Source organism: Manis pentadactyla, chromosome 3, assembly GCF_030020395.1.
Source record: "Manis pentadactyla isolate mManPen7 chromosome 3, mManPen7.hap1, whole genome shotgun sequence".
NCBI classification, from domain to species: Eukaryota; Metazoa; Chordata; class Mammalia; order Pholidota; family Manidae; genus Manis; species Manis pentadactyla.
In genome coordinates, this window is record NC_080021.1 from 10,032,480 (window position 1) to 10,052,850 (window position 20,371).

A 20,371-nucleotide genomic window follows, 5' to 3' on the forward strand; every position below is an offset into this window, starting at 1 on the left:
GGGGCTCTACAGTCTGTATTCACTCATTCATGCTGTAAATAAGTACTGAGAGCTACTATATAATAGGCATGTACTTAAGCTTTAGGGATAGAATGCTGAGTCCCTGCTCTTGCTTACTGAGATAATAGTAAACAGGTAAACAAAATGTAAATATGATCACTTCAGACAGTGATAAATGTAATGAATAAATAAATGGGAAGGGATGGACAGGGATGGGCAGCTTTAGGAAAAGTGCTCAAAGGGAACTAATTGTTTTCTAGGTGGTTGGGATTGGACTGGGACAGAACGGGGTGCAATAAGGGGTGGAGGGCACGTGCACCTGCATTGCACCCAGCTTCAATTTGGAGCTTCTCTCACCCAGGCAATGTTTCCTTTTCTCTGAACCTTTTCTTCTTTCCAGAGTTTGCACTGACTGGTTACCTACCATGCTCCAAACCGTTGCTGAACATTAATATTTTCATAAACATTTACTGCTGTCCCACTGTGCACGGAGTCACGTTTCCGTTTACAAATGCCACTTCGGGTAATCTTCCCCAAACCCACCCTGAAGCCCACTTACCAATGACTAATCTTTCTCTGTCGGGTGGTGGTCATGGCTCTTATTTTATATTACGTTCTCATATTAGAATCACTTTCTGGCCCCAGCTCGTCATTTAGGTCTCACTTCAAAATGTCACCTCCACAATGAGGCCTTTCAGGACTAGCCAAGTGAAAGAAGTCCCCCCACTTCCAACACAACGCGCTATTTTGTTTAAGCTGGATTGACCAATATTGGAAATTACACTGTTTATATTTGATTTTCAGTTACTGTCTTCCCCTTTCTCTAGAATGAAGGCTTTGTGAGCAGAGGGACCTAGGATGCCCTGGTCGGAAGACACTACCCCTCTACGTAGGACTCACTCATGTGGTTTGATTGACTGAATGAATGAACAGAAACTCAGGCAAGAGAGAGAATGACTTGCCTGGAGCCTAAGTTAGAAGCCAAACCGATTCGCCTTGTTCTTTACATTTCTTCAGCCCTGAGCCCAAGCTCAGGCAGAGGTGCCACTCAAGGGCAGGAGAGGTGAGGCCGGACCTATCCACCAAGAACCATGAACCAAAGAATAGGGAGCCGAGTGTTGCTAGCACAGGGCGCTAGCGCAGGGCGGGTGGGCCAACCCAGCAACTTGGATTTTACTTCTGAAGTCAAGAAGCAGGGCTGGGAGTTGCGGAGAAAACGTAGAGCTGCAGCAGCGAGGCGAACGCGGAGAAGCAGGCAAACCCCGGCCCCAGGGCTGCGCCCTCCCTTGGGTCTTCTTGCTCCCGCCCGAGGGCAACCCAGCGCCCGCTGGAGCGCCGGGAGCACCGCTCAGCGGCCGCCGGGCGCACAGCCCCGGAGATCCCCCGACCCACGGGAGCCGCGGCGGCGGGAGACGCGGGGCCCCACCCAGGCCTCCCGCCGCGACGGGGCGGGACGATGGGGCCGGGGCCCCACCCCGGAGCGGGCGGGGGGAGGAGGGGGCGGCGTGCGCTCGGCTCGCGACGCGCGGGCCCGCGGCTGCCGCGGCGGGGCTGGGGCTGGAGCGGGCGGGGAGGGGCGCGGGAGGAGCGCGGAGGAGGGGCGAGGCGGCGGCGGCGCGGGCGCGGGCGGGAGGGCGGCTGGCAGCCGGCTTGTAAATAAACTGCGATGCTGTCTGGGGCCCGCCGGCCCGGGTGCCGCCGCCGCCGCCGCCGCCCCGGAGCGCCGGTGCCAGGCTCCCGCCGCCGCGCGCCCTAGCGCCTCCGCGCCGGCCTCGCGCGCCCTCGCCCGCTGCCCGCAGTCCCCGGCCCGCGCCCCTCGGGGTCCCGCGGCAGAGCCGCGCGGAATGTGACCCCCTTGGCCCCCGCCCGGCCTCCCCTGCCCCCCGGGGAGACCGCCTTTGCCTGCTTTGTGGGGGGGTGGGTGGGGAGGGGCGCGCGGATCATGGCATTGGAGTTCCCGGGCTTGCAGCCGCCGCCGCCGCCTCGTCCGCGCACCCAGAGCGCCCCTTCCTCCCGGAGCAGCAGCGGAGAAGGCGAAGCGGCCGGCGGGGGCGAGGCAGATGGGGCTCAAGGCGCGCAGGGCTGCGGGGGCGTCCGGCGGCGGCGGCGGGGGCGGCGGAGGCGGTGGGGCCGCTAACCCTGCCGGAGGGGACGCGGCGGCCGCCGGCGACGAGGGGCGGAAAGTGGGGCTGGCACCCGGCGACGTGGAGCAAGTCACCTTGGCGCTCGGGGCCGGTGCCGACAAAGACGGGACCCTGCTGCTGGAGGGCAGCGGCCGTGACGAGGGGCTGCGGAGGACCCCGCAGGGCATCGGGCTCCTGGCCAAGACTCCGCTGAGCCGCCCTGTCAAGAGAAACAACGCCAAGTACCGGCGCATCCAAACTTTGATCTACGACGCCCTGGAGAGACCGCGGGGCTGGGCGCTGCTCTACCACGCGCTCGTGTGAGTACCCGGGCGCCCCTTGGCGGCGGCGCAGGCGGGGTTTCGGGGTGCGGGCTGGAGCTGAGGGCGGCTCTGGGGCTTTAAAGCCGAGGGTAGCCCGTGTGCTGAACTGCAGACCGGTCTGCCCTCTCTGTTCTGTGCTGTGTTTGTGTGTTTGGGAGCCACTCTCTAGGTGTCGGACACCAGAGCTTTAAAGATCTGAGGGTTCCCCAGCTGATTTGGAGAGTGGATTGGCATGTTTGTGCGCGCGCGGGTGCGCATTTGTGGCATCTCCTCCGCGTGTTGGTATGGAAGCCTAAAAGAATGAGGTGGTTTCTCCAAATAATGTGGCGGTTGAACAGGATAAAGCGGATCCTCCCATGCGCTGTTTGTGCTTGGGGTGGGTCCCTTCTCTCGGGATCGCTGCTGAGTTTAGACGCTATTGGAGTTGGGGGTGGGAGTGGTACTCTGCCCATAGTCGGGGTGTGTGGTGCGCGCGCGCGCGGATGAGCGCGGGTAAGAATTGCTTGCTCGTACCTCACTTCCTAGGGCTCCCTCCTGGTACAGGAAAGAATCTGCTGTTGCCCCAGTGGGGGGCTTGGACTTACCAAAATGCTTGTCTGTGGGTTCTTCCTAGGGAAGTTAATTGAGCAAAAAAGAGAAAGAGGGAATGAATACGAGTATCTTGGGCTCCAACCCTAGACTAAGGGTCCGGGGCTTAACCATGCCTGGAGGAGAGGGGCGGGGTTATTTTGGCTGAAACAGGTCCGTGAAATCCTCTGAACATCAGCTGCTGCCGCTACTCTGGCTTCGATTGGGCAGGGGCGGGGACATGGAGGGGGGCCTGGCAGGAGCTTTGCTCCCAGGCATCCTTCCCCTAGAAAGAGTTCCCTTGCTACTCAGGGTATAAATGCATGGCCAGAAGGAAGATGGACCTGACCCCCTGCGTAGAAAATCCTCCTGTATTTGGGGAGAGGGAGAGAATGGTAGCGGTGGCTTCTCACCCCGAAGGGGCTGTCACGGCCGTCAGCACGCTGCAGGGCTGGCAGGGCACTTCCAGTCACCCCTTGCCTCCTGTCTGTGGCTTAGTCATCTTGATGGCTGCTTCTTAGGAGGCTGTACCATTACCAGGGTTTTGGAGGGGAACTGGCCATGACTTTGATCCCTCTTGTGCCTTTAGCCGTGGATATTCCTCTCTCTGCCCTACTCCAGTTGACCAGCGACTGATGGGGTCTGAAGGGGTTCAGCGGGCCTTGGAGTTGCACTACCTGCCAATCTTCCTTGGTTGAAACAGCTTTTCCACATTTGGCCACCAGGTGGGGGCGTCTGCCCAGGACCTCAGGCTTGGCAACAGGTTTCTTCAGAGAGGTTACGAAGCTTGGAAAGGGTGCATCCCTGAAACAGAGGAGCCATCAGGAGGGAGGGGGGCATCCAGCCAGGAACGTGGATTTCGGGTGGTCCAGACTGTGGCTTCCACGTGCACATGTACTTGCAGGTGTTGGTGGCTGGAGAAAAGGTTAGCAATGTTGTTCTTCCACTTGCTTTTTTGACGTGGTAAAAAGGGATTAAAAACACATTCCTCTCTGTCTCTAGCATTGCATTTAGTTAAATTGAACTGAGGCTAATTCTGGAATATCTATAATGAAAAAGAAGAAACACAGAAATTATTTGAGTGCACACAGCATACACAGATTCATATGTCCTTTGCATGTAAATGACATTTTGTATGTATTGGCTGATTTCCAAACCCAGGGTCCCACTGAAGCTTATGGGCTCCCTGTTCTTTCTCCTCCCACCATTCCCAGCCAGCCCCTTGGCCCTGCCTCCCCTAGTCTGGGGAAGGGATAGCTAAGGCCTATTATTGACAGAGCCTCAATTTTATCCTTTTCTACAAGTGTCCCATCACCTGGAAGCAGCTTGGAGAATGTGGAAACCTGCAGCCTCAGTTTTCCAGAAAGGGTCAGGACAATGTAAAACTGTGGGCAAAGAGAGAGTTGAAGATCTAGCCAGGTGCTTACAGACATACAAATTGTGTATTTCATTTCATTCTCACCAGGATCCTATGAGGTGGGAATTATTATCTACATTTTGTAGATGAGGGTATGAAATCTTCAAGTGATAAAACTACCACTTGTCCAAGTTCATACAGCCGAGGTTTCTGGAGCTCACATCTGATGCTGTTGGTCAGCTCTGTTTCTGAGCCTGATCCCAGTTCTGACCCTCTGCCAGCAATTGGGGGACTGTGGGCATTTCATTAGGTATATCACTGGATGCCCCGTGCCCCACTGGTAACACAGAGCTCTCAGTAATGCTTCTGCCTCCCATGCCTAGCTCTCAGTTGGCAAGTAGCTAGAAATGTAGTTGGGATCAAAACAGGGCTGATCAGAGCCCAGGGAACCACAGTGTTAGAGAAATGTGGGCCGGGCTGGGTGATGGTGAGATTGTGGATTCTGGGGAACTGGGAGTTATATGGGAAAATCCGTGTTGGGTTGGGCTTGAGCTCCTGATACTGAAGCCGGTGTAGTGGATCCACTGTACATCCTCCAGCTTAGGAGGAAGTCCAGTCAAGTGGACAAAATCGAACCTTTCATTGATGATTCAGGGTTTTGCAAGGCACAGAAATCTGTGCTTCCAAGCATCCATTATCCTGTTCTGGGCTGTAGCTAATGGCATGAAGGGGGACTGACCATGGGCTCACAATCTAGTGCATGCTTTTTAATGAACCAGAACTGTGAGATGTGATTTCCCCCCATTCTATCCTAAAGGTAGATTACAAATGGGGAAATCAAAGACCCCTGCCCTGACCAGGCTCCTCCCTTTGCCCTAAATGCCCATCCTCTACTTTCTCCTGGCTCCTCACTTTCACCTTTCCCCAGCCCCAGTGTCCCCTCCTCTGGAAAGCTTTTCTCTGATTCTCCAGACTGAGCTAGAATTGCCCCTCCTCTGCAGTCACAGGATTTTGCACACTGCGCTGGACTGATTGGCTAGTTCATCTCCCTCATTGAACTGAGAGTGACTTGAGAGGAGGGGCTGCGTTGTTCTTTAGTGTTCTCAGCCCCAGCAGATTGTGGGGCCCATGGTGGTTGCTTGGCAGGTAGTTTTTGAATCATGGCTGCGTGAAAGAGTACTTGTCAGGTTAACCAAGGCTTTGTTCTGTGTGGCTTTACCATTATCACAACAGCAGCAACAATGAAAATAGCCAAAGTTAGCATAGGATTGCGACAATAAGAATAGCTCTCAGAAGTCCTAAAATTGGCTGGAGAGGGTGGAGGAAGATAGGAGACGATGCTTTACTCTAGTAAAGCTGACAGTATCTCTGCTTCTTGAGCCTTGAGGCTGAAGAGGATTGTGAGGTTGTGGAAAATGTGCTGGACTTGGAGTTTATATCTGGGTTCTGCCTTCATCTCTGGGACTTGGCGTGAGGCAAACTGGGTATGACCTGTAAGTTGGGGCTGATAGCTGCCCTGCTACGGGATGGGGTGAGGGGTTAGGCTGAAAGAAAATGGTGTATATGAATGGAACTAGCCCACCAGGCACTCAGCATCCATTATTAACTATGAATAGGGGTCTCCTGAAAAGTTATACACACCAGCCACTTTGCTGCCCAGCGCTGTCCAAGGACTCCCCCTTCCTATCCCAGTAGTGGACAGAGAAAAGCTGGCTTCATCTTGGCCTTGTTGCTGGATTGGCTCAGCACAGCATCCCACGGCCCTCACCACCTCTCCGCAGTCAGCTGGGTATGCTCACTCACTCACCTGTTGACAGAGCAACGGGAAATGATCCCAAGGAATGCCTGCTGACTGCGTTCTGAAGTGGGCTGGCCCTAGGGACACCTGCAGGCGGAGAGGCGAGACAAGGGCCCAGCAGGTAATGTAAAGGACCTGGCTGTGGACTTAGCATCTCGACTGAAGGATCTACTGTCCCCAAGGTGGTGGAAAGACTCTAGATTCCCAGTCAGACCTCCAATCAGGCAGAGTCTTAGCAATTTTGAGGTAAGAGAAATTTGGGTTTCCAAACGTGCTTTGCCTTTTCAACTGGTATGGTCTTGGGCGAGTGGCTGTATCTCTGAGCTTCAGATTTTTCATTTGAAAAACATTATCAGTTTACAGGCTTTTGTGGAGCTAAGAACACTCAACATAGAAGAAATGTTCAATATTAGTTATTGGTGTTATTAGTGTTACCTGGTCAACAGATACTTCTTGAGTGCCTTTTCTGTGCCAGTCACTCTACTAAACATTAGGGACATAGCAGTGAATAACACAAAACACAAGCAATCCAGTCTCTGTCCCAGTAAAACATATGCTCTAACAATAATATCATTAATATTGGAACAAATCTGAGAGTTGGGTCATCTGGTCAACCTCCCAACCTGGGCAAAAGGAATTCCTTCAAAAGCATCTTAGCCAGTGCTACAACTTGTAATCACAGAAGGGATATTACTTTTCTTTTCTACACAATGCTGGCTTCAGCTCTTCCAGTCGTGCTATTTCTCTGACTCTGTGTGGATAAAATGAGAGTTCCTGTGGCCAGGATTCTCACCTGGCCCTGGTTGACTAGCTCACTGCACACCTGTCGGCAATACATGGCTGTTGACTCTATATAAAGAACTCCGCCCAGTGCTTTGGGCACGACATGGTGGCAGGGCTGCAAGGCTGCAGGAGAGCAGAGCAGAGGCTGGAGTGGTGGCAGTGCCGAGGACAGAGGCCCAGAGGACAGCTGTGCGGGACGACTCTGTGGACAGAAGGGCCCAGAGGCAGAGACCGGCTTGCTGCATGCAGACTCGCTCTGAGTGAATGGGATTCTAGTGACCGACCTGCCACCTGGAAATAAAGTTGGGTATAACCCTTTCACCCCAAGAATGTTCTGCTGTCAATTTCTTTGGTCACATTGAATCCACAGCGAACTTGCCCGGGGCTGAAACCCATTGGCAAGACACTCTGTTTAGCGCATCCTCCTCCTTTTCTGCCCCTGTGTATCTTTCTCTTCCTCATGTCTTGTTGTTGGTCTTAGCCTTCTCGTCTGTCCCCACGTTCCCCTTCACACATCTTCTTTGCATCTCTTTCCTCAGTTTTGTTAGTTTCCTTTTCACTGTTGAGAACCAAGAATGCCTTTTGGGAAGGCATCACTTTTTTTTTGATTGTACTTTATTTTACTGTGGTAAGAACACTTAACACGAGATCTATCCTCTTAACAAATATTGACGTGTACATTATTGCTGGCAGAAGACACAGTGCTGTGCAGCAGGTCTCTCATCTTGCCCAGCTGAAACTTGAAGCCCATTGTTTAGTAGCTCCCTATTTCCTCCCTGCTCCAGTTCCTGGCACCCACCATTCCATGCTTTGACCTACGCATTTGACTGATTTAGATGTCTCATCTAAGTAGAATCACGCAGTGTTTGTCTTTCGGTGACTGGTTTATTTTACTTTGCATAATGTCCTCAAAGTTCATCTATGTTGGCCTGTATGCAGAGTTTCCTTTTTTTTTAAAAAGCTGAATAGTGTTCCTTTATCCATTCATCTATTTATGGACATTCCAGTTGTTTCCATATACTGGCTATTGTGAATAATATTTCAATTTTCAATGAACATGGAAGTGTTAATATCTCTTGGAGATCCTGATTTCAGTTCTTTGGGATCAATACTCAGAAGTGGGGTTTGGGGGATCATATGGTAGTTCTATTTTTTAATATTTGAAGAAATTCCGTATTTTCCATGGCAGCAACACCATTTTGCCTTTCCATCAACAGTATGCAAGGCTTGTAGTTCACCCACATCCTCACCAATACTTGTTTCTCTTTCTTTTTATAATCGCCATCCTGGCAGGTGTGAGGTGATGTATCCCTGTGTCACTCTTTATAGTGTGGTAAGAGCCTGGTCTTTGGGATCAGACCTGGGTTTACTCCACCTCTGCTATGTCCTTGCTGTGGGACCTGGAGCATTTTGTTCAACTTTGCTAGATTTCAGTTAATTTCTGATATGGAGATAATAATACCTGCCTCCCAGAGTTGTGAAATTTAGTTGAGATGATGATACAAAACACCTGAACATGGCATTGTGTTGGCTTTCAACCTTGGGCATTCCCCAAGGGGAAATCAGAAACAGGGCCTGACACACAAGAGGGCAAGGAGAGTCAGAAGAAAGAGGCGGGCTGGCTACTCCACGTCTAAAGATGGCAGTTGGCTAAAAAAGGGAACTATGAGGCTCGTCTGGGGTGGTCCCAACATGAAGAGATCTCCACACTTTCTGGCCAGAATCCTAATGTTTATAGGGGCCTTAACAGGGTTCAGTCACGCATACACTGTCCAGGTGATGTCAACAACACCTTCCTCTCTCAAGGCTGCGTTCTTGAAATAGCTCCCGCTGTGGGAACAGGGTAGAGTGCCCATGCCAAGGACAGGGGAGGGGGAAAGCCTCTGATTGTCCCCTGACAGCTCACGGGTCAACTGGAGGTCACATCCTTCCCATGACCTCCAGCACACATAGGTTTTCAGTAAACACTGTTTCCTTTCTGCTTCCCCTTTCAGTCATATTTGATCTGCCTTCTGCTTGCACCCCTCATAAAGTCCATGCCCCCGCCCCTTTCTTATAATCCCATTTATTTTTCTTTTCATTTTCTGAACCCTTGCCTTCCTCTTGGCTCTCTTTTTTTGACCTTTTCAAACCACTCAAGTAGAATGAAGGAGTCAGGTAAGGAGCTGACAACAGCAACCCCACAATATCAGCTGTCTTGGCGGCAGTGAGGCTGTGTGCCGGCAGGAGCATGGCCACGAGTGCCTGGTGTTTCACTGCTAGGAACTGGGCTCACATCAGGTGGCGTGCGTGCTGGAAGTGGGGGTACCCAGGGTTTGTCTTTCACAAATGGATAGTAGGTGCTGGGAAGTTTCGTGATTTGTCCAGGCACCTGAAGCTATTCAAGTGGCAACACACGCGTCACACAGGAGCGTTCCACCTGTGTGGTCACCACATCACGATTGTCCTCAGTGGAAGAAAGCTAACAGATGGGTGCTGAAGTTCTGCCTTCCTGACTAAGGTGCTTTATGGCTGCATTTCTGAAAAGTTCCCAGGGAAAACCAGTGCTGCTGGTGTGCAGACCACACTCTGAGTTAGCAGTGTTTCTCAAACACTGATATACATGTAACTCACCTACGCAAGGAGGAACCTTAAAATAAACGTGGTAGACTCCACTTGAACTGAAGTTGGCAAGCCCATGTAGGATGAACCACAGCGGCCCTCCCCTCCTCCTGAAGTGATGGAGTGGAATGTGCAGCATGCCTTCAACCCCAAGCAGCCAGAATGCAGTCATGAAGACACAATAAACACATTGAAACTGTGGAACATCTGCAAGATATCTGGCATGGGCTCTTCCAAAGGGTCCATGTCATGAAAACAGACAAAGATAAAGAGAACGGTTTCAGTTAAAGAAGGCTACAGAGACCTGGCAACCAAATGAGGTGCACAAAAATAAACAAGTGGGACTCCACTGAGCTAGAAAACTTCTGCACAGCAAAAATGGTCAACAAAACGGAAAGGTGGCCTACGGAACGGAGAAAATATTTGCAACCATATATTTGGTAGGTGGCTAATATCCAAAATATAGAAGGAACTCATACAACTCAGTGGCAAAGAAGCAAATAATCTAATTTAAAGATGAACAAAGGACCTGAACAGAATTTTTTCTGAGAAGATACACAAGTAGCCAACAGGTATGCGGAAAGGTGCTCGACATTGCTAATCATCAGGGAAATGCAAATCAAAACTACAGTAAGAGATCAACTCATACCTGTTAGGATGGCTGTTATCAAAAAGACAAGAAATAACAAGTGCTGCCAAAGATGTGGAGAAAAAGGAACCCTTGTGCACTCTTGGTGGGATTGTAAAGGGGTGCAGCCATTGCAGAAAGCAGTGTGGCGGTTCCTCAAAACATGAAAACTAGAACTACTGGAGGATTCAGCAGTCCCACTTCTGGGCATGTATCCGAAGGGAATGCGGTCACTGTCTCAAGGAATGTGGATCTCCAGGTTATTGCTGTGTATTTGTAATAGCCAACACAAGGAAACGATCTGTTCACTGATGGATGAATTGATAAAGAAAATGTGGTATAAATATATGTATAAACAATGGAGTGTTTTTCAGCCATAAAAAGGAAGGAAATCGTGCCATTTGCAGTAATGTGGATGAGCCTTGAAGACATTATGCTAGGAGAAATGCAAATGCTGTGTGATCTCACTTATATGTGGAATCTAAAAACACTGAACTCAGGAACAGAAATTGAATTGGTGGTTTCCAGAGCTTGGGAGGTAGGGGAGAGATGGGTGGAAATGTCCAAAAGGTCCAACCTTCCAGTTACGAGTAAGTTCTGGGAATGTCATGTACCATATGGTGATTACAGTTAACAATACTGTGTTTTGTGTACTTGAAAGAGGGTAGGTCTTAAGTCTTCACACACCATACACACACTCACACACACGTAAGTATGTGAGGTGTTGGATGTGCTTATGAACCTTATCGTGATGTCATTTCATAATATGTATATACCAAATCATCACATTATTCACCTTAAACTTACATAAGGTGGTATGTCAATTATAGCTCAGTAAAGCTGGAATAAAGACAAACAAATGCACTTCATGATCCTTGATTGGATCCTAGATTGAAAAAATAAATAACAATAAAGGATATTGTAGGGATGATTAAGAAAATCTGAACATGGACTCCATATTAGATAAGTCAAAATTTAACTTCTTGAGTGTGAAAATTGCGTTGTGGTTATTTGGTGAATGTTCTATTTTTTAAGAGACATATGGTATAATATTTAGTGGTGAAGTGTCATGATATATGTATATTATTTTTATATGGTTCAGCACACATTTGTAAGTGTGTGTATGTATACACAATACATACCCACAGAGGAAGAGAGAAGGAACCAAATGCGGCAAAAACATTAACAATTGGTAAATCTAGGTAAAGTGTATGTATATGTAAGAGTGTTATCTTACTCTTTCAACTTAAAAAGTTAATATTTTCAAAAAAATCTTTAAAAAATATACCTAAAAATACTTTAAGAAAAAAAGAAGACTAAGTAACACACACAAACAGCACAGGACACATCCATGAATACAGATGACAGAACCCACCCCAGAAATTGATACCATTGATCTGTGGGGGACCAGACATTGTCCTCAGGTGATCTCAGTATGAAGCCAGGCCTGAGAATGGTTGGCTCAGCTGAACGGGCTTTCTTACATTCAGAGATCCTATGCAGACCTGCATCAAGGTTGCTCTCTGCTGTGGTCTTTGACCAGGTAAGGACAAACACAGTAGAAAGGGGAAGCTCAGCATGCTAAGGTGATTCCTTTCAAGGCCATACATGCTGAGTCAAGTGCCAAGCTTTGTGTTTGAGAGAGATGAGCCATAGTTCTTTTCCTATGGAGAAGGAGACTTGAAACAACTAAATTTAAATAGTCTAGCAAATGCAATAATAGAAAGTAAATGAGGAGCCAGGCTTGCAAAAAGGGGAGGCACCGTTAAGCCCGCTGTGTCGCATTAAGGGCGACTTCTGCAAAGGAGTTTTCAGCAACCAGGGTAAGATGATGTCTACTTTTTGACTATTGATGACTAGTCTCCCCTTCTGTTTGGAGAACTGAATGATCCATTCAGTGAAATTGTGTGTTAAATTATTCTTCTTGAATTATTGGGAAGCTCCCCCTTTCATTCATTAAACATATGCCATCAGTGTTTAAAAGTTGCATAAAGTGAGCATGATCTTACGGTATTTTCCAGAGAATCAAGGTCCTGCTCTTTCTCTTTTTTTGTCTGGGTTTTGAAATTTTGACCAAATGAAAACAAGAGTTGTTACATCTTTTATTAGCTGGGCAGTGTGAAGAGAAGCAAGGGGAAGGTCTTCAAATGTGGATTGATACCCCCATGTGGCAGACTCACAGACTCTCAGAAGGGACTAGCAGTTACCAAAGGGAAAGGGGTGGGGAGAGTGGGTGGGGAGGGAGGGAGAAGGGGATTAAGGGGTATTACGATTAACACACATAATGTAGGGGGGTCATGGGGAAGGCAGTATAGCACAGAGAAGACAAGTAGTGACTTGATAGAATCTTACTATGCTGATGGACAGTGACTGCAATAGGGTGTGGGGGCGGACATGATAATATGGGTGAATGTTGTAACCACAATGTTGCTCATGTGAAACCTTCATAAGACTGTATATCAATGATACCTTAATAATGAATAAATAGATAGATAGATAGATGATAGATAGATAGATAGATAGATAGATAGATAGATAGATAGATAGATAGATAGATAGATGGATAGGTAGATAAAACAACAACAACAACACCCTCTGTGGGCACTGTGCTGTGTGGTTCTGGCTTGGGATGGCCCAAGACAGCTGTGGGTGTGTCAGAAGTGCATTGGATGAAACTTAGGGGAACTGCATAAACCATGTGGTCCAGACACCTCACTTATCCCCCAGTCTTCAAACACCCACAGCATCGGCTGTATGTTAAGAACCTCATGAGACAAGGCGTGAGGGAGTGCTTGGGACCCCACAGAGGGTGCTGCATTCTGAAGAAGCATGCTCTACAGCTGTAGAAGGACCAGCTAGGTCCCACAGTCTGGACTCTCTGTTTGGGTTTAAGCATTTGCCCATGTGCAGACTCACCGCATTTCTGTACCGTGGCACTGCGTATTTTTACTGGAATCCATTAACGGTATAACTTAATCCCTCTATCTGTAAGGATGTCAGCTTCCCTAAAATGATCACCTTTTGGGAGAATGAAGAGAAGAAAGGTCTGGAGGTGACAGGATGAAGTCAGTACCAAGGTTTCTGGCCACCTTTAGTTTTGCAGGTGTCATAGGATGCAAATCCCATCCCATCTGGATTGTGGCCTTGTTGGATGGGATGGGACTTTTCTTCCTGCCTCAGAAGGGATAGAGGAGTTTTTTGGAAATATTTTGAGGGAATGAGTTGGGTTATAACTCAGGAACAGGATTGCCTCTTGCTGATAGTTTAGAAAAATTAGAGTAAATTTCTTATTTTTCCTAAGTTGGCCCTGGGGGGTCCCATATAGAGGCTCTGCTTGGCTTCCTCCTGCAGGGGGGCTTCCCTCTGTGCTGGAGACCCCACGGCCAGGATCTCCTTTTCCTTCTCTCCACCCTCCCCTCTTTCAAGAGACATGTAAAATCATCTGGACCCTGTAAGAGTATAGCAGTTGAGTTGGGACATATAAAACCAGCATACCTATAATAACCAGTGTTTTCACATCATTTCATAGTTGATTATATCCTCTCTTGGACAATACCACCAGGGGACCTGCTTTATATGGATTAGTAACAGTCACTTTTATAAGAGGTCCCCTCTTAAAAATCACCATGTCTGGTTTTCCTAACTGTTGCTGTGTCTGAGGAGCAGAGTTTCTTTGCCATTGGTCCCTTAGGTTTGGTGTCACAGCCGCTCAAGTCCATTTCCTTTACAGATGGAGTAAAATATCGAACATGACTTGAAAACACCACGCGACGAGAATGGGCTCATCTGTCCAGGCCATCTGCACTCATGGAAAATCACTCAGCACTGTCACACTACATCTCTCTCTCCTCCTGCCCGTTCCTAAAACCCCAGCTTGTGCTTGACCTCACCCCACATATATCAGTGATGATGCTCGCCCACTTGGTGATGTCGATCCAGAAACGAGCAAGGTTTAGTAACCAGCAAGTCTAATCAAACTAATCAGCAGATAGTTACTTAAACAGCAGCTTATGGGATTTATGGGCCTGGCACTGAGAGAGGCTCTTGTCAGATTCCAAAAAATCAGAGGCTCTCAGCGCTGGAAGGCACTGTGGAGGGCTGAGGCCCAGGGCAGTCAGGAACTTGCCGAAGGTCCCACTGCTGACCAACAGAGAACTTGAACTCAGGTCTTCCAGGGCCAGCTTTCTTTCAGCCACATCGGCTTCCCCTCCACAGCGGTCGTCCAGCAGCTGTGTACCAGTGGGGCGGTTTTACCCACAGCATGACTCCACTGTGCCCACTGGCCTAGGATCGGGGTCAGATAACAGCAGAAGAGTAAAGCCAGGTGTGGGCTGATTAGGAACCTGTACACAGGTTCCAGCTGGCCTCTTGCTGAGGAAGGTTTATTTTCCTGTTAAAATTCCCAGGGCCTAAATCCCCCTTTCTCCATCCCTCAACACCCCCTCCAACCCCCGCCAATCCAGTCCTCTATGAAGAGTCATATAAGGTTGTCTTTGATCTCCGTTGAGCTCAGCATTGAGTTGGGGTATTCAACACCATCATGTTAATGATGAATAATGTTTTTATCCATTTGGGTTGTTTATGATGACACTTGTGGGGCAGTACCACCATCTGGTCCATTCATGGAAACTTGATTTACTTTCATTCATAAGAGGAACTGAGATTTACAGAGTTGTTCTCCTGGGCCATGTTGAGCTAAGTACTCTCGATGGTTCTCCTAAGGTGGGGCTGAGATCCCAGCCACTAGGCGGCCTGAGTTCTCACGCCAAGTCTTATACTCATTTGCTCTGCAGACTTTAATGAGTCGTTTTACTTCTAACAGCCTCAGTTTCTCATCTGATAAGTGGACCTAATATTCCCTGCCTTACAGATTATTGAAAGGCTTAAACATAGTAATTTGCTCAGCAGCCGGCACGGATTTTATCCTCCACAAGCTCCCTGGGGCAAGCAGCTCAGTGCAGGTGGTTTATTTAACATAGGATTCCTCCATTAGTCTTCGTTCATCTCCCCTGCCAGGAGTTTTTTTATTTTTTAGGACATTTTTTTCCCTAATTGCCCCCACCCATGCTATTTTAATACCACAGATATATTGTATTTCTTGGCTGATTATACAAAAAGTAAGATTTTTTTCAGCCCCCACCCCCCTCCCCCTTGGCAGCAGTACCATCCCTCTGGAGAATGCATGATTTCAGAACTGATTCCAAGAATGGGAATAAGTGGATTGGAGAAAGTGGGGGAGATAAGACGGGAGAGGGACAGGAAGCAGAAGGCCTCCACATCAAGCAGGGCTGCCCCCGGGGCCGCGGGAGCCCAGTCCTCCTGCAGAGCCCTGGAAGGCGGCGAAGAACAAGACAGATTGTCCTCAAACTCCATTATCGCTGGTGCAGGGCTGCCCCCAGGGGTGGTACCGCTCAGAGGAATCCCTCAGGCAAAAAGGTGGGGTGTTTGCCAAAGGCCACTGTTCCCCAAAGACCACCATGGGCAGGTGCAGGGAGCCGGTAAGGGCCCGACAGCAGGTTAGGCATTGTCTAGGCCTTAAGGAAATACTGACTTGAGGATCACAAATGTTTCTGTTTTCTCAGTGTTTCTTAAGTAATGGAAGTCTTGTGGCCTAAGGGTCATGGTAATTCTGTAGTGTTTTTTCCCCTTCATTACTTTTTCATTGAGGATAGTCATTCAAGAAAAAAAAAAAATCTGAATTAAAAGTATTTGTAAATATGTCAGTTCAGTGCCTGGCATCTAATGATAACTAACCCTCCTGAGCTCTTACTCTGTGCCCGATCCTAGAGTTTTTCAAAAGCTCAGGAAACCTGGCCATTGTTGGTGTTATCCTGTGGGGGAAGGAGCTCTATCCTTGCTGAAATTATCCTGTGTTCACATATTAGGAATTCTCACAAAATAGAACAGGTGAGTTATTTTAAATAAGCGTAGAAAACTTTAGTCCTGCTGACACTATAATTCTGGGTGGCTTTTGTGATACTTTCAAAGAATGAAAAATCTTACTAATTTATAACGTGAGAAACATTAGCATTTGCAAAATAAGATTTAAATAGATATTCCAGTTGCTCTTACAAACACATCTTTTGTTGAGAAAATGTCAGGATCTTGGTTGTGAAGTGTGGTGTTATGACTTCCGCCCTTTGCCTCAGTTCTGATTTCCTGGAGAAGTCATTAACATTCGCCTTCAGGATTCTGGAAGGTTCTAGAGTGTTGAGATCTCTTCTTGAATTCTCCTTTTGTGCCATGATTTCAACACTGTATTTGGCTGAGATTCTCATGGGAAAATCTTAATCTTTTAGGTTTAATATACATGCCTCCAAATACCTGCTGATCAGTCCCAATGTATTCTGGCTAATCATTCAGTAGAAACTGATTTCAGGCCTAGCAGATACCAGGCCTTCGACTAGAATAGGGGACAAAGGAGTGGATAAGTCAGTTTCTGCTCCTGAGGGGCTGGGGGGGAATAGATAATAAGTAATCATAAAATGGTATGATACTCGCTCTAATGTCTGCATACCTTGGGTCTACATGGGGCTCAAGTAGAGTTGTCAAGCTGTTTAAATGAGTCTGGGAAGATTTCTACCATCTATATAGGGTTAAAGACCATGTCTCCATTTTCTCATGTGCAACCATGCTCAAGACTGTCACACATTTAGAACTTGGAGGTCTGGTTTATTCTCACACAAAGGGAAAGGTGTTGAAATTGATACAACAGAAGGTTGGATCGTAAAACCTGGAGTCGGAAGGGCCCTGAGTCGGGCTGTCTAAAGAGGACCACATGCTGGAAAGGCTGCCAGGCCTGGCCCTCTGCAGAGAGAATGTCTGAGTTGTCCACTAACTGCCTTTCACCCATAGTGGTTGAGGGCATGAAAGGAGGTTCTCAAAGCCCTGGACACCCTGATGGGCCCCACCCATTGCAACATCCTACACAACGTAATGAGCCACAGAGAAATGAGAAATGACGATTTTGTTTACTTGCCTGTTGAAACTACTCTAGTTGACTGTTCTTCGTTGTTGCAGGGTGAGGTGGGAGGCAGGGGGCCTCAGGAGACTTCCCATTCTGTGGCCTTGCTCCTGACTCACCATGTAGCTGCAAGAAGGTTATGCCAGGCCACAGGTGGCCTAATGGAATGAACAGGCCCTTGACCAAGAGACAGGATAACAAGAGACTCTTGTCCTGGACCCTTTGCCATCATTTATGGATTTCACCATAAGGTAAGTGTGGATGGATTTCACACAGATCCCACCTTCAGAGGCCTCACTGTCCAGACAGAGGTACACGTGCACATGGCCACACAGGGAGGCAAGGTGGCCTCATAACTGTGATGTGGGCTCTGCTGTCATTGGTAACCTGGGGAAATAAGACCTGCCTGCCAGATCACTGTGACTCTCGGACGCCATAGCTGCTGTAGAGCAGCTGGCTGCAAACTGTTGATGGTAATCATAGTAAATGACTCTCACGCAAAGACATCTTGGCCAGAGGCTGGAAGTCAAAATACAGGCAGACTGCTGTGGGTTGGTTCTGAGTTAGGAGTCTGGCAGGCTTCCTTGAGGAGGCCGCCTTTGAGCCAGACAGAAGGGTGTGGCACTGTCACAGTCGGAGCTAGGGTGGACAGCAGAGGGACGTTGGCTGCTGGGAGTGAGACGCGGCCGGTAGGGCAGCTGTGACCGTTTCTCAGTGGCTGCAGCTGGGGGCTCTGGCTTGGTGGTGGGGAATCCTGGGTGGTCAGAAGATGACATAGGACATGTTTTTGGAGGGGTCAGACCTTTTTTAACTCTGGAATTGTTATGCAGCCTCGGGCAGGAAATTCCTGTGTGTCTGTGCCTTTCCATTTTCCCTGAAAAATTAAGTAGTTGGATACATTTTAGGGTTTCTCAGTTGGAGAAGCTGTTAGCATTATGAATGGGACTATTCCCCATCGGGCAGGAAGATCACGTATCTTGCAGGATTTTCGGCATCCAGGGCCCTGCCTGCAAGATGCCATTAGAGCCCCTGAGTCACAATAAACCAAACCATTCCAGGCTTTCCCAAAGGTTCTGATGGGGGAGGTTGCGCCCTTGGTTACGAATCACTAGCTCCTAAAGGTGGGACTCTGGCTGATGTCTCTGGCCTCATGTTCCCAGCATTCACACTGCTGGTGATGAGTCGAAGCAAAAGCACAAATGTAGGAGGCTGGAGGGTTATTTATACTGGTGGGGTGAGTGCAGTGTTTCTATGACTTCAGGAAAGCCTAAAATGCTTTTTGAGGTAAAACATTTTGGCTCAGGTAGGACACCCACATACATCATTTCAAAAGTTACCAAAATACAAACTACATGCCACACATGCACTAGTGCACATGAATAGACACACACACACCCTTCAATCCCTAAGCCTCAGTGTTTGGAATGTTAATTAGTGTCACTGCATGAAACAAATTAAACTGGGGACTTTGTTGCTCCCATCTGGAAAAAAATAGTCCTGGAAAATGCTGAAGTTGGAAGTGGCAGTGCAGGGTTCCTGGGATCTCACCAAGACCCAGGCCCACCCCGGGCTGTGGGGCTCACTGCTCCAGAAGCCTGGGCACTTCGGCTCGATGGGGAGGTGGTGTGTGGTTGAAAATGGGGTTTCAGATGAGGAAGGTGTGTTGGAACGGAGAGTGTTAGCGAGGCTGCAGGGTCTGAATCTCAGCTGTGTAACCTAAGGAAAACGACATTTCACTTCTCTGCACCTCAGTTTCCTAATCTCTAAGATGGGGGTAATAACCGTACTCACCTCAAGGGGTGGTTATGAGGATTACATGAGTTAATAACAGTAAACAGGCGGAGGAGGGCTGGGCACAGAGCAAGGGCTGCGTGTATCTGCTATTCTGTGATGAAGACAGACAAGGCCTCTAGGATTCTACTGTAAACCCAAAAGCTGCTCAAAAAACACCCACTGAAGAAACAAATAAATCCAAATAAGGGTACAGGGAGTCATGGGCTACCTAAGTGGGAGAAGTTCAGCCCTCTTTTACTATATTAATTTTTTAATGATATATATTAGTAAAATATATGTAACATAAAACTTGCCGTTTTAACCATAAGTGTGCAATTCAGTGGCATTGAGCACATCCACACTGCTGTGCAACCATCCCCATTGTCCATCCACAGGGCATTTTTCATCTTGCAGAACTGAAACTCTTCTTCTGTTTGTGTCGGCCGGTTAGCGCTGCTGTAACAGAAATATTGTCAAGTGGATGGCTTAAACCACAAACATTACTTTCTCACAGTTCTGGGGTCTGGGAAGTCTGAGTTCAGGGCACTGGGAGATTTGGTGTCAGGGGAGAGCCCGCTTCCCACTTCACATGCAGCAGGAAGGAGTATCCTCACGTAGCAGAAGGGCAAGGGTGCTCTCTGGGGTCACCTGTATAAGGGCACTAATCCTGTTCATGAGGGCTCCACCCTCAGGACCCATTCCCCTCCTGAAGGCCCCACCTCCCAGTACTGACCCATTGTGGGTTAGGTGTCAACATTTCAATTCCAGGAGGACACAAACCATCAGTCTAGAGCACCATTAAACGCTAACCGTCTGTTCCTCCCACCACCCAGCTCCTGGCAGTCACCACTCTGTTTTCTGTCTCTGTGAATCTGACTATTCTAGATGCTTCATATGCTTGGAATTGTATAGCCTTCGTCCTTCTGTGACTGGTTTCTTTCTCAGCATAATGTGCCTAACTAAGGTTCATCTATGTTGTAGCATGCATCAGAGGTTCCTTTTTTAAGGCTGACTAGTATTCTACTGTATGGATACACCACATTTTGTCTGTTTACCTGTTGATGGATATTGGGTCATGTCCACAGTTTGGCGGGTGTAAATAATGCTGCTGTGAGCATGGGTGTGCAGGGCCATATTGGTGCTTTTAACCATGTCCCAGCTCCTCTTTGAGTTTCTCTGGCATCACAAGTCCATCCGTCTGCTGCTCCAGGGAGTGGGGAGGAAGTGACCCCCTTCTAGCTGGATAACCTTGGGCAATTCCTTCATTCCTTTGGCTTCCACTTCTTTATCTACAGAATGGGGATACTCATGTTTCCTTCACAGGATGTTGAGAGAATAACATGAGTTAACTTACATGAAGCCCTTGAAGCAGTGCTGACACAGGGTATGCATTGTAAAATGGAAGCTGTTACATAAATTCTGGGAACTTGACTCATGATTTAATCTCACTGACC

General features: G+C 48.3%; 1 protein-coding gene across 1 annotated transcript in view; it reads left to right on the plus strand.

The window, feature by feature from the left end:
• The first annotated feature begins 1,975 nt into the window (after window positions 1–1,975).
• KCNQ3 (potassium voltage-gated channel subfamily Q member 3) overlaps window positions 1,976–20,371 on the plus strand; it is a 278,157-nt gene continuing 259,761 nt past the window's right edge. Inside the window, exon 1 of the mRNA XM_036890535.2 lies at window positions 1,976–2,443. Within this exon, the coding sequence (XP_036746430.2) occupies window positions 2,061–2,443 (383 nt within the window). The 5' untranslated portion in view covers window positions 1,976–2,060. The remainder of the gene's footprint in view (window positions 2,444–20,371) is intronic.